Source organism: Marmota monax, unplaced genomic scaffold, assembly GCF_021218885.2.
Source record: "Marmota monax isolate L192 unplaced genomic scaffold, Marmota_monax_Labrador192_F-V1.1 WCK01_AAM20220418_F8-fsc00001, whole genome shotgun sequence".
In the NCBI taxonomy this organism is placed as follows: domain Eukaryota; kingdom Metazoa; phylum Chordata; class Mammalia; order Rodentia; family Sciuridae; genus Marmota; species Marmota monax.
This window is the reverse complement of record NW_026693777.1, coordinates 44838192-44852991: the sequence shown is the minus strand read 5'-3', so window position 1 is coordinate 44852991 and position 14800 is coordinate 44838192. Positions and strand designations below refer to the sequence as shown.

Sequence of the window (14800 nt, the reverse complement as noted above, 5' to 3'; positions counted from 1 at the left end):
TTTAGGTATACCAACAGGAGAGTTGGGACCTTTATTTGATATCCTAAAAGGTCCATCAGATCCAAATTCACCCCGAATGTTAACGCCTGAAGCAAGAAAGGCATTAAAAATCATTGAAACATATATGGAAAATATGCATTTGGATAGAATTGATATAAGTTTGCCTTTATTATTTATTGTACTACCAACAAAAAATATTCCTACAGGAGTATTTTGGCAAGAAGGTCCATTATTATGGATACATTTATCTTATTCTCCTAACACTATTCTTACTAGGTATCCTGAGGCTGTAGGACAATTAATACTCAAAGGAATAAAAGCAGCAAAGGGAGTGTTTGGAATTTCTCCCAATAAAATTATTACTCCATATACTATGAATCAAATTGATGAGTTAGCTAATGAGTTAAATACTTGGGCAATAATCATGTGTAAATCTAATGTTTCATTTGATAACCACTTACCATCTAATCCTTTATTGTCTTTTTGGTCATTGCATCCTGTAATTTTTCCAAAAATGACAAGAAAAACACCTATCATGAATGCTCCAAATATATTCACTGATGGGTCAAATAATGGTACAGCAGCAGTAGTTACCCCTGATCAAACTTTTACATTTTTAGTACCCAAACAATCAGCTCAAAAGGTAGAGCTTAATGCAGTTTTACAAGCTTTTGTGATGTTTAAAGATTCTGTATTTAATTTATTTTCTGATAGTCAGTATGTAGTTAATGCTATAGTATCTCTTGAAGATGCTGGTAGGATTTCCCCTTCTTCTACTGTTTTCTCTTTGCTTTCCACTATACAAAGTCTAATCTGGGACAGAAAAGATCCATTCTTTATAGGACATATCAGGGCACATACAGGATTGCCTGGAGCCCTTAGTTTGGGCAATGATTTAGCAGATAAAACTACACATGACATACATATTTTCTCTACACTAGAAGAAGCTATAAATTTTCATAAAAAGTTCCATGTCAATGCTAATACTTTACAAAAGCGTTTTAAAATAACTAAGGAACAAGCTAGACAAATAATAAAACAATGTCAAAATTGTGTGACCTTTTTACCACAAGTTAATCTTGGAGTCAATCCTAGAGGATTGATACCTAACCATATTTGGCAGATGGACGTCACACACTTGCCAGAATTTGGAAAATTAAAATATTTGCATGTTACAGTTGATACTTCTTCTGGATTTTTGATGGGCTCCCTTCATGCCGGAGAAAAAACTAAAGATGTTATAGCTCATTGCTTACAAAATTTTGCCACTGTGGGTGTTCCAAAACAGTTAAAAACAGATAATGCCCCTGGTTATACTTCTACCTCTTTTAAACAATTTTGCTCAACATTTGGCATTACTCATATAACAGGAATCCCATACAATCCACAGGGACAAGGCATAGTTGAAAGAGCTCATCAAACTATTAAAATGTACTTATTAAAGCAAAAAGAAGGAATTGGGAAGGGGTATATATTCCCCAAAGATAAACTTAAAATAACCCTTTTTACTCTAAACTTTTTAAATTTGGATTCATCAGGACTTAGTGCTGCGGAAAGGCATATGTGTCCAAAAAATGTACATAAGCCCAAGGTACTTTGGAAGGATATTCTAACAGGACAATGGAAAGGTCCTGACCCAGTAATTGTCTGGAGTCGAGGGTCTGTTTGTGTGTTTCCACAGGGAGAACAGCAGCCGATTTGGATTCCAGAGAGATTAACCAAGGTCCTGACCCAGTGATTGTCTGGAGTCGGGGGTCTGTTTATGTGTTTCCACAGGGAGAACAGCAGCCGATTTGGATTCCAGAAAGATTAACTAAAGCGATTTCTACAGACCAAAAAGAAGATGATTTGGCTCAAATCCATAACAACTGATATCCAAAACTCCAGTTTGGCTATTCTTACATCTGCAACAGAACCAGGATGCTTTTTTCAATATCTATTTTATTATTGCCCTTTGCCATATCATGAAGTTCTATTTTGTTTTTTGAGCTCATACAGACCTAGGTTAATGTTTTGCTGATCAGTTCTATTTTTTGACTATAGAGTTTTTAAGCATTGCAATGGAGATTTCACCTGTAAAAAGTTATAAGGCCTTTACTATAATGTTATGTGTTGTATGTATTATATTATGTGTGCACACTTGTGTTTTGTGTTATATGTTTGAATGTACGTATGTCCATATATCATATATGATGAGCGCTCATGATAAAATGGATCCAAATATTTTTTTTTCACGTGATTTATATGGTTTAATTTAAATTGGGTAAACAACTGTTGAGGATTGTTTTAATATGTAAACAAAAAGAAGGTTAACAGATCTGTTTGTTTACTTTTACCTTTCCTTTTCATTATATTTAATAATTCTCTTAAAGATAATGTAAATTGTTAAGAAAATTGTTTTCTTTTAGTGCCTTCTGTAGTGTTACATAATTTTTTCTTTAGCCATTATTGCCAGAATTCCTATCTTCATCCCAGTGCCGGTGAAGACAATGTAAATTGTTAAGAAAATTGTTTTCTTTTAGTGCCTTCTGGAATGTTACATAATTTTTTCTTTAGCCATTATTGCCAGAATTCCTATCTTCATCCCAGTGCTGGTGAAGTGAAAGATAAAACCAATCTACAGCTTCTACAATAGCCATCACTGAACTGCTTGCAGAACTTGCCTGGACACATTGTGAGCTCACCTGTATGCATTGTGAACTATCTGTTGGTACAGCGAATTGTGGTAGTGCTGGAGTATTTTTGCTGATGGTGTCACCGGTGGTACAATTTTTCAAAGGAGCCCTCAATTGGCTTAATGTCATGGCATTTTGCATCCTCCTCTACTAGTGATGGTCTAAAATTTGGGGGCCAACAGAGGTGAGGCAAAGAACCTCACCCCCCCACAGGTGCAAAGGCCTATCCACAAGTATGGCTGTATGCTGGACCGGTAGTCAGTGACGGGTATGATCCAATTGCAGTGGTACCAACCTAAGACAGGAGGCTGACGCCTAGAGGTCAGTTCATCCGATGACGGGTAAGGACCATATGTTGAATTGGACTGCCTAACAGGCACGGTCCCTAAGCCACATGCTTGTTGTTTAAACAGAGAGGGGGAGATGTTGAGAGCCACAGCCAAAGGGGCCCCAGCAAACTTCCAGCTGCCAGCAAACTTCCAGCTGCTGGCTGATGATTGGCTCACAGCGGCCCCAGCAACATCTAGCTGATTGGCTCCTCTGCGGTGATGCTCATTGGACTGTTTCCCTGCCCTTTCAGACCACGGAGCTGCTCATTGGGGGACTTTTTTGGCTCCGCCCACGTGACCCAGCCAATCGGCCTCAAGAGCAGGAGGATTGTGGGAGGTGGGGAGAAGCTTGTGTGGGAGAGAGAGGCTTGGGGAAAGCCGGTGGTGGCAGTTGAGGCTCTGAGGGTTTTTCCTGAGAGACTATTTTGTTTGTCGTGTGTGGTTCTAAAAATAAAGTTAGTTTCTTTTGACAAGTGGCTCCTGATTGTGCCCAGCCAGACTGCGGCATTTTCCAAGCATATATTTTTAAATAAAAGAAACAGGGCTAGAAGTGTAGCTCAGTGGTAGAGCATGTGCATAGCAGTCATAGCAATTATAAGGTCCTGGATTTGATCCTAGATTCCAGTGATTATCAGTTGAGAGATATGGGACATGCCTTCCTAGAGGGAGGTGTCAGAGTCATCTGGAAGTTTTTGAGGTCTTTTTAAATATTTATTTTTTAGTTTTAGGTGGATACAATATCTTTATTTTATATTTATGTGGTACTGAGGATTGAACCCAGTACAGTGCCTCATGCATGCTAGGTGAGCACTCTACCCCTGAGCCACAACCCCAGCCCTCATCTGGAAGTTTTTTTCAGATTTTGCCCTGCCTCCATTCCAGTTTGAAAATTACTGCCACAGTCAGCCCCTAGGGTTCTGATGGGAAAGCGTTTTATTCCCCAGTAGTATCAGAGTAGAAAAATGTGAGGATCATGGGCGGGGGTTGGGGCTCAGTGGTAGAGCATTTGCCTAGCATGTGTGAGACACTGTGTTTGATTCTCAGCACTGCATATAAATAAATAAAATAAAGTTCCATTGACAACTAAAAAATAATTTAAAGAATGTGAGGATCATTCAAGTTTACACACACACACACGTTCACACTACTATAATTTATGAATAATTTTATAAAGTGATTCAAATCTGAACAAGTAACTGAGTTGAAGTTTTCTGGTTTTATTATATTTTAGATAAAATTTTTGTCAAAAAAAAAAAACCGAGTCCTTGAATTGTACTGTTTCTATTATCTCAATGATGGAGATTAGGATTTAGAGCTACTCTGGTCCTTAATTAGAAAATTATTTTGCTAGGTTAGTAATTTTTTTTCCTCTTAAAAGTATCTGCAGAGCTATTTGTTTTGGCTGGGTTCCATTAGGTGCCTCAGTGCTTTAAGTTTTCCTCCTCTTTGTTTGGTGCCCTCCATCTTTTTGCCTCCTGTTGCTGGTCTCCTCTATCACCATCATAGTGACAAACTGTTTCTGATTTAAGGCCCAGTGTCATTTTCTAAGACATTCAATACTGTGATAAGTTTAAGAAAATAAATACTTCCATAATAAAAGGACATCTGACATAAAAACTATTTTTGATTTTCCCTATTGTAGCACAATACAGAGATTTTAATAGTAGTAGTCCACATGCTCACACAACATGTTGTCTGTGAGAACCCTTGAGAATCTTGATTTCATCAGGAGAGGGGAACTCTAATAATGTCTGGCACTTCAGTTCCCAAACTCTGGGTCTCAGCTTCCCTTACTTTCTTCCCTTGAGCCACAGCACCTCCAGTTCCTCTTAATATGTTTCTTTCTTTTTCCACATTTTTTCTTTTTGAGACTTAAATGAAAGGTAAGTTATGTGAATCTTCTAGTAAATATTATTCCAAATGAAATTTATTCTCAGAATGTTTTTAGAGTAACGTTTATGTGTTAAGTCAATATGTTAGACCCTGGATTTAGCAGTGATGAACAAGATCAGACATGTATTGGCTTGTTGAGGCTTAGTCTGGGTTGAAAGAAAGTGAAACTAATTAATCAGAAGTAAAATGAAAAATAACTGTAACCACTAACCACAATTGAGAAGAATCAACACTGAATCCATATCCTCATCCACATATAGTCCTTATTCAGATATCCCTTTTGAACTATCAATTTTGAAGAAAATCACACTATGAAATCTTTTTTAGGAGTGTGAGGTGTTCTCTCTTATAGAAAAAAGTGAGTATGTTTACTGTTGGCTTACTCTCGGTTTTTCTTTGTGACTTAGCTTCTTACATCCGTGTTTGAAAATAGCATCAAGACCTTTGGAGTAATTGAGAGTGACCCTTTTGACTGGGAGAAATCTGGAACTGATGGCTCCCTAACCACCACCACCACTTCTACCACCCCTCAGTTGCACACCCGACTGACTCCTGCTGCAATTGGGTATGTCCTAAATGTTCTGTTTAGTGGTATCTTTTCTGGATGCATTGTAGTCACAGAAATTTCCTTTAGTTTTATCCAGATTTCTTCAAATGATCAAATGCTAAGACATAGGGGAAAACCTATGGGTTTCCTTGAATTAACCTTGCTTTTATCACAACAGGACTGGGGGGTGTAGCTCACGGGTAAAGCCCTTGATTAGCATATATAAGACAATGGGTTCAATCCCTAGCACCACAAAAATGTTAAAATACAAGAATAATGACAGGAAAAGATTAAGAATGAAAAAATACAAATACATGTAATACACAAAACTTGGCATAACTGTATTAATAGCTGACAAAAATAGGCTTTAATATTAACAGAAAAAAAAAACCTCTATTCACTGGGAAGATGTAAGGATTCTAAACTTATATGCCTTTAACTCAAGAGTGAAAAAAAAAACATGAAAAAAATATTTCAGAAAGAGAATGACAATACAACATACCGAAAAATTTCTGATACAATAGGAGCTGTTTTGTTCCTTCTGCTGGTCTTAGGTTCATTTTACTCTTCTTCTTCTAGTGTCTTGAGGTAGAATTTAGATTGATTTAAAATATTGTATCTTTTATAATATGAGCATTTAGTGCTATGAATTTCCCTTTCAGACTGCTTTAGGTATACCCCACATATCTTGATATATTGTAATTTGACTTTCACTGAGTTTGAGGTAATTTTTAATTTTTTTGCACTTGATCAGTGAGCTACATCCCAAGCCAGAGTTCAATGTAATTTTAAACAATTTCCTCTTTGACTCATGGAATATTTGCCTTTGGAATTACTTACCTTAGAAAATACTGGTAGATCATACTCTGAAATGGGAGCTTAGAGAGTATGTGACTTATTGAAGCCAAATTTACAGTGGATTTTCTTCAAAATGAGCCGGGGGGCATTCATTATGTTTCTAAAGAATATATGGCATCCTGGAAAGAATGAGGCACAATTATATCTAACTATATTGGGCTTACATTTAGTGGGAACAAAACATGCAGTATGTTCCCCTTTTGAAAGTAATTTAATTCACATAATATATTAGGAACAGATTATGGTGTATTTCCATGTTCTCGATGTTTGCTTTGAATGCTTTTTCCTCTACATGTATTAAATGAAGTTCCTTTTTTTTTGAGTACCCTGGATTGAACCCAGGGCAGTCCACTGAGACGCATCCTCAGACCTATTTTTATTTTGTTTAGAGACAGGGTCTCACTGAGTTGCTTAGCACCTCGTCTATTACAGAGGCTGGCTTTGAACTCGAGATGCTCCTGTCTCAGCTTCCTGAGCCACTGGGATTACAAGTGTGCATCATCGCACCCAGCTCCTTTTGTTTTTATTTTGTTTTGTTTTTGGTTTGTCTTTTCCCCTTAATCTGCTTCTGTTACATGTTGCCTGTAAGCACAGACTATGTGTTAGACAAGAGTAGGAATGAAGGTCATCAAGTCAGAAGGAGCATGTCCTTGAAAAATCACTGGTCTTCCCATGAGTATAAGAAGTACTTGTCACCAAGACAGAGTATATAACTGTTACCCTTAAAGTGATTTTCTGAGAGGATGCTTATTTTGCTGCTCACAATGATTATACCTGTTAGTATAATCTATTAAACACTATATTTTCCTACACTTAGATATTCTAGATCACTTGTAAGAAAAGCTTTCTTTTGTGTGTTAAATACTGTGTTCAGTCAGCAATATTTTTAAAAAACCAAATCAGTATTTATAATTATAGAACAGTAGAGCTGGCAGAGGCCTTTTTACTTAATGACTAATAATTAAGAACTACAAAACCTCTTGTGGACCAGGAGTCTCAGGGTCAGTTGACACGGAATTACTTTGAAAGGAATATATAGAAAATACCAATTAATATTTTCTATTTTTCCTATGCAAAACTGAACTATACAATTGCATAATTTCAGTTTCTTCTATAGGACAAAGATTTTTTTCCCCTCATCTTTGTATTGTAGGACCTTGCCTGTAGTGGTGCTTAGTACAAAGTCTGTAAATGAAAAAGCAGTGCACATTTCATTCTATAAAAAATAACATAAGTTTAACCCCTATTTATTTCCTTATTACCCTTAATATTTCCCTATTTGTAATTGTTTTAATTCTCTAAGAAAATGGGTAAAGAATAGAAAATCTTATTATAATTGATGAAGACTTCTTGGAAAATAGTCCAAATGTTTCTTAAAATGATTGGTAAATTAGTGTATTAGAATTTGCACTTAAAAACAGGTTGAAATTTTTGAATTCTCATAATTTAGAAATTTATTTTGTACAGTTGACATGACCTGAATTTTCAAGTTTTTTTCTAACTTTCTTAATGATATATGGATTTGATCATTTAAATCTAGAAATAAGATAAAAGATAGACTCATAGTAATTTTTTATTCTGGTCTTTTAAAGTTCTACGATTTTTTTCTCCCCTTGCTTTTAGAATTGCAAATGCCACTCCCATCCCAGGAGACTTGCTTCGAGAAAATACGGATGAGGTGTTTCCAGATGAACAGCTTAGTGATGGGGAGAATGGCATTCCTGTTGGTGTGTCACCAGATAAGTTGCCTGGATCTTTGGGACACCCTCGTCCCCAGGAAAAGGATGTCTGGGAAGAGATGGATGCCAACAAAAATAAGATAAAACTTGGAATTTGTAAGGTGTGTGTTTCTTGCATAGGAAGTAATATCTTTCTAAGTACTCATTATTTATTTCCTATTGTTGCACCAAAGTATCATGATTCTCAATTTTGAATGAGAAGTAGACAGAATGTAGTTTTTTTATTTTTTAAATATTTGTAATTGCAGCATTTTGGTTAATTTGTCCCATAAAACTCATAGATATTTTATGGAAAAGGTAAAGGTATTTTAAAAAGTAACCAGACTGGGTGTGGTTGTATATTTTTGTAATCTCAGCATCTTGGGAGGCTCGTTTAATCCCTAGTACTACCAAAAAAGAAAAGTATTTGTTTTCGTTTTATTTTTTTCAAAATAGTATAGGCTGGATACAATGTTTTTGATTGATAGTTAATTTTTCTCTTGCTTTAGTTGTTGATATTTAAAAGTCAGCTGTCATTCTATTTGTTTGTTTCCCTATAGGTAATCAATTCTCCCTCAACTCCCCCACCCATATTTTTCCTTTGCAGCTACTTTTTAGCTCTTTGTGATGATCTGCATTTTAACTATAATGTGTCTAGTCATGTGTTGTCTTGCTTGGGAAAACAAGCAAGATTGTTTCTTGAATATTTTGACTCATATTTTATATCAGTTCTGGGAAATATACAGTCAACTATCCTCTACTAAATATTGCTAGCTCTTCATTGGTTCTCTCTGAGGACTCCAATTAAACATATTTTTTGTATCTTGTATATATTTTTTCCTTATTTTTCTTTTCCTGATCATGCTGTGCTTCATTCTTGATAATTTCTTTTGTGTTTTCCAGTTCACTAATTAGTAACTCCAACTCTTTCTTTCTTGTGGTGAGGAGGGAGTGAAATAATCATTTAATTTCTTTATTGATTTTTATAAAATTACCTTTATTTGTTCAAACATTTGTTCATGGCTCTTCTATATATTGTGTCTTAACAAACAAGTTTGATATCTAACATCTTTGTGAGTTTAAATGTTGTGTTGCCTAATTGTTTCTGCTGACTTAGGCATGGTGGCATACTTTTTCTGACTACTTTTAATTTGCTGCTCATTAAATAATTGATGGGAACCCTACAGTCCCAAATTTGGGTTGGGGAACCTTCCTTCAGAGAAGGTTGGCTTCTGCTGCTGATAATCAAGAGTGTAGGGCACTTTTTCATGGTCTCTAATCAGAATACATGTCTCAGATGTCCCTCACTTACAGTATCCCTGGTGTGAGGCTTGATTTCCCTGGTAATTGTGCTGCTGTAGGCATTTGGCTTTAGACAATGTGTCCCTCTGTGCTAATTCATGCTTGGCCTCTTCTGCTTTGCCCTAGTTGCTTATTTGTTCTAGCCCCAGGTTGTCTTATAGATTTTTTTTTTTTTTTGATGGTGCTGGGGATTGAACCCAGGGCCTTGTGTGTACAAGGCAAGCACTCCACCAACTGAACTATGTCCCTAGCCCAGTAGTTGTTTTTGAGAGGGGGAATGAGTAAGGGGATGGGGGACATATATTTAGTGAGCTTTTCTAACTATATGGCCAGTTATGTCTCAAAGAGAACATTCTTTTCAGGTTTTAGTTTTACTTTAGTGGACTGGGGTCATAAAAGCATCTAGTCATATGTAATACAAAAAGACAAAGTTATTAAACAGTTTTAGACTGTTCATCTTTGTACCCAGAGTATAAACTAAAATAATACTGAAACTGAATATAATTTAAGAAAACTCATAATGAGATAAATCTAACCCATTTATTACTATTATTTTGAAAGGCTTCAGTGATTTCTCTCATGTTATAATACCTGGAATATATTTCATCATTCTATTTTTCTAGGCTGCTACTGAAGAGGAGAACAGCCATGGTCAAGTCAATGGTATTCTCAATGCTCCAAGTCTTGGTTCACCAATTCGAGTCCGCTCAGAGATTACTCAGCCAGATAGGGATGTTCCATTGGTGCGAAAATTACGTTCCATCCACAGCTTTGAGCTGGAAAAACGTCTGACACTGGAACCAAAGCCAGATACTGACAAGTTTCTCGAGGCCTGGTATAAAATAGTTTTTCTTACTTTTTAAAGTATCTAAGGTATCATCATCATCATTATTGTTATTTATTATTTAAAGTCTTTCAAATAAGAAATTCTTGCATTTTGGTAACACCAACTTCATTAATCTCTCATTTTTCATTCATATTTTAGTTATCATCCTTATTTTTTTATTCTTATTAGTTATACATGATAGTAGAATGTATTTTGACATATTATACATATATGGAGTGTAACTTCTCATTCTTCTGGTTGTACATGATATATTAAATTACATTGGTTGTGTAATCATATATGCACATAGGAAAGTTATGTCTGATTCATTCTACTATCTTTCCTATTCCTATTCCCCCTCCCTTCCCTTCGTTCCCTTTTGTCTAATCCAAAATACTTCTATTCTTCCCTAACCATCCCCCTTCCTTATTATGAATTAACATCCATCCACAATATCATAGAAAACATTCATTCAGCCTTTGGTATTTTGGGATTGGCTTATTTCCCTTAACGTGATAATAGTCTCCAGTTCCATCCACTTACTGAAAAACCCCATAATTTCATTCTTCTTTTATGGCTGAGTAATATTCTATTGTGTATATATACCACATTTTCTTTATCCATTCATCTGTGGAAGGGCACCTAAGTTGGTCCTTAATTTAGCTGTTGATCATCTTGATTCTTAATGTGAATTTTCTTCCAATATCATTATAAATTCTGTAGAAAAACCCTTGGCTGTGGTAACTGCTAACATCATAACACTAGGTACAGTCAAATGGATATTTTTGCATTGACCAGTTTGGAAGGTGATCTTCCAAACAGCAGTATAGAGCTGGAGAGAGTATGATAAAGATGACATTTGAAAGGAATGAGAGGAGTGAATACATGAAGAAGGGAAAAAAGTAATTTATATACAGAGGACAGGCATTTTGATTTAGTTAATGCCTTCTCTGTGTAAGGTGTAGTAAGAAAATATATATTTATCATTCTTTCCTTCTAGCACCAACAATCTACCTAAAGAGAAGGGAAGGTTAAACTTTAAAGAGCTATCCATAAATATGGTAATAATGTAATATGTTGTAGGCATGTTATCCCTACAACAAGTTTTGATAACAAAGGCAGAAATGAAACTTTTATTTATTTATTTTTTTAAAGAGAGGAGAGAGAGAGAGAGAGAGAGAGAGAGAGAGAGAGAGAGAGAGAGAGAATTTTTTAATATTTATTTTTTAGTTTTTGGCGAACACAACATCTTTGTTTGTATGTGGTGCTGAGGATCGAACCCGGGTTGCACGCATGCCAGGCGAGCGCGCTACTGCTTGAGCCACATCCCCAGCCCAGAAATGAAACTTTTAAAAGAAGAGTTTGGGATATACTTATGAATTATGGAGGCTTCACTAGTATTAAAACTTACATACCTTTAATAGTAGTTATACCCCTTCAATGGTATATCTTTTATGGTTCCTATTAACAATGAAATATTAGGTTAGAAGGACCATGGATATAACTAGCATGATAGATACTGTGTCCCAAGGCAGTTTCTCCACTGTTGGCCTTGTCCAGTTTCCATTTTAAACAGTCCTCCTGTGCTGCAGTCCAACAGTATCTATGTGCTGTTACTGCTCACATGGCAGTCATTCCATCTTGTGGCTAGTATGATGTAAGCATGTGTTTTTATCTTGATTCGATCAAAAAGATGGACAAGAGTTGGGGCAGTGTTGTAAACAGTTTGAATTGTGGCTGAAATGGAAAGTAAATTCAAAAGTGCAATAAGGATAAAAGCTTAGTTTGGTAAAGTCTAATAAAAGGAAGAAACTAAAAAGTGTGCCATGCTGAGAAAAGAACTCCATCTTCCAAAGCAGGATTATGGCAGGTAGAGAAGAACATTATCAACCCTGTGAAACTTTCCTTATGCTATAATCCATATATTTTCCTCTCATCTTTGTGTGAATAGTTCTCTGTATAGAGATAAGTTTTATAATAAAAGTTTCTCTAGAATAATTAACTTCTTTCCATTTCTTTAAGCTTGGAGAAAATGCAGAAAGACTCAAAGGAATCTGTTCTCCCTGCTCTGCTTCATAAGCCTTGTGTCCCTGTTGTATCCCGTACTGACCACGTCTGGCACTATGATGAAGAATATCTTCCAGATGCCTCCAAACCTGCCTCTGCCAACACTCCTGAGCAGGCAGATGGTGGTGGCAGCAATGGATTTATAGCTGTTAACTTGAGTTCTTGCAAGCAGGAGGTCGATTCCAAAGAATGGGTGATTGTAGACAAGGAACAAGACCTTCAGGATTTCAGAACAAATGAGGCTTTAGGACATAAAACAACTGGAAGCCCTTCTGATGAGGAGCCTGAAGTGCTTCAGGTCTTGGAGGAATCACCTGAAGATGAAAAGCTCCAAATGGGCCCTTGGGCAGAAAACAATCATTTAAAGAAGGAAACCTCAGGTGTGGTCTTGGCGTTTTCTGCAGAGTGCCCTGCCACTGCTGTTTCAGAACAATACACAGATAGACTGGAACTCCCGGTTGGAGCTGCTAGTCAGTTTATTGCAGCAACACCCACAAGTCCAATGGAGGCACAAGCAGAAGGACCCCTTACAGCGGTAAGAGATTTGTTCTGTTGTTATTTGTTATCCACTCAGGTGCTATTAAGAAAGGACTGACAGTTGATCAACTCATATTCTGTGGTAGAGGCCTTAATTTGGCAAATGGGCATAGGCAGTGATATTTGTTTGTGTTAAGTTCTAGAATTGACTATCTAATAAGAAACTTTTATGCTCAAAATAGAGAAATAAAATGCCTTCCTAATTCTCCAAGCAGAGGTTACTGTGGTTGGTCTTTCTCTCTTTCCCAGGACTTTTTCTTGATACGATCAAAGGACTACTTGGTATAGTTGTGCAGGTTCTTCATGGCATAAAGGGGACTAGCCAAGGGAACAAGTTGGAGCTGAAATCCAGCCTAACCTGAGTTGTGACTTATGATTTTTAGTATACCTACAAAATATTTGTAGTTATAAATCCCCTTAAAGACAAGGGAAGGGAAAAAGCAGTTTTTCTTTCTTGTTTGCTTAGATCTTGAGGCTTTAGGTTTTTAAATTTTACCCAACTTAAAAAAAATTTTATTAGTGAATTGTAATTATGCATAGTAATGGGGTTTATTGTGACATATTCATATATTCATATAACATTATTTCCTCCATTTTAGTCCCCAGTATTTCCCCTTTCTTCCTCCCTCTCCCTGACTACTTCGTTTACTCTACTGCTCTCCCGTATATACATATATTTGTATATGTGTTTATTTTAATTGTTGCATTATAATTATACATAAAAGTGGGATTCATTGGAAATAAAGTTGACCAAATTATGCTGTGGGCAGTTTTAGCCACCTTATTAAAAAATATTTTTATTTGTAGATGGACACAATACCTTTATTTTATTTATTTTTATGTGGTGCTGAGGATCAAACCCAGTGCAAGGCAAGTACTGTATAACTGAGCCACAACCCAAGCCCAGTTTTACCCACCTTTATAGCAGAGATTTCTGCCTTCCCTGTTCTTTCCTGCTTTTCCCCTTCCCCTGTCCATCCATCTAGGTACAATATAACAATATCTTGATCATAAATAACTAGCAAATGCATTTAGAGTAAGCAATAGGAATCAAAGAATGAGAGACATCATGTATGGCCTCTCTACTCACATGTTATCAACTATGTACTGTTTTTTTAAAAAATAGAAATATAATTTGGTACATAAAATCAGAGTTTGTTTATGTACCATAAAAATGATAAGTGTTTATACTCATAATTTTCAACAATTATAAAGTAGTATATAAAGATGTCTTTAAAAAAAGATGTCTGTAGTAGAATTTTAATGACCCAATAAAATTTGAATAGTTAAAATTTAATTTTTTAATAAGCAAGGAATATTTCTATAAGTTAATTCTTGGCTATATTAGGAACCACCTATATCTCTTCCAAATAAATTCTTGTCTACAAACATAAGTGAGATATAGCTATTTTGTACTCATATACCATTCATTACTAAGAAAAGCTATTTGGTAAAAATGTCGAGTTTCCCAAAGCTGTTGTTATCATAATAGCACTACAGTCTTGGAAAGGATAATTTCTAAGTTAAAATGAAAGTGGTATTTAGGTTTACAGTTCATTGTTTTCTTGCTATGTGGCTAGTTCTCAGCATGAGAAAACTGAAAAATGAGGTTGCTCTATGTGAACTACTAAATAATGAGACTGATGTACCCATGAGTACACAGGCATTAGTACTAGGCATTAATAAATCTACAAAAATATGAAAGAAATGGAAACATTGAAGTGATTTTCTAAATCTGTAGGAAAGTATATATGAAACAACAAGAGAACAGAAGAAGAAAATGATTGAAATATTACCTTAAATGGAGCTGGGTGTGGGGCACACACCTGTAGTCCCAGCAACTAGGGAGGCTGAGGCAGGAGGATCAGAAGTTTGAGGCCAACCTCAGCAACTTAGTGAGATTCTATCTCAAAATAAAAAAGGACCAGGGATATAGCTCAGCAATAGAGCACCCTTGGTTTTTCAATCCCTAGTACTCGGGGGGTGGGAGAAGGAAGAAAATTTTTTTAAAAATGAAATGATGCCTTAATGAAATGTTTGTGAATTGT

The 14800-nt window shown here is 35.9% G+C and overlaps 1 protein-coding gene across 7 annotated transcripts in view; it reads left to right on the top strand.

Moving 5' to 3' along the window:
• Ttbk2 (tau tubulin kinase 2) overlaps positions 1 to 14800 on the top strand; it is a 156720-nt gene that overhangs the window by 128881 nt on the left and 13039 nt on the right. For all 7 annotated transcript variants that reach the window (XM_046460773.2, XM_046460775.2, XM_046460776.2 and 4 more), the window contains 4 exons: positions 5305 to 5462; positions 7926 to 8142; positions 9946 to 10157; positions 12171 to 12750. In XM_046460773.2, the coding sequence (XP_046316729.1) occupies positions 5305 to 5462; positions 7926 to 8142; positions 9946 to 10157; positions 12171 to 12750 (1167 nt within the window). The remainder of the gene's footprint in view (positions 1 to 5304; positions 5463 to 7925; positions 8143 to 9945; positions 10158 to 12170; positions 12751 to 14800) is intronic.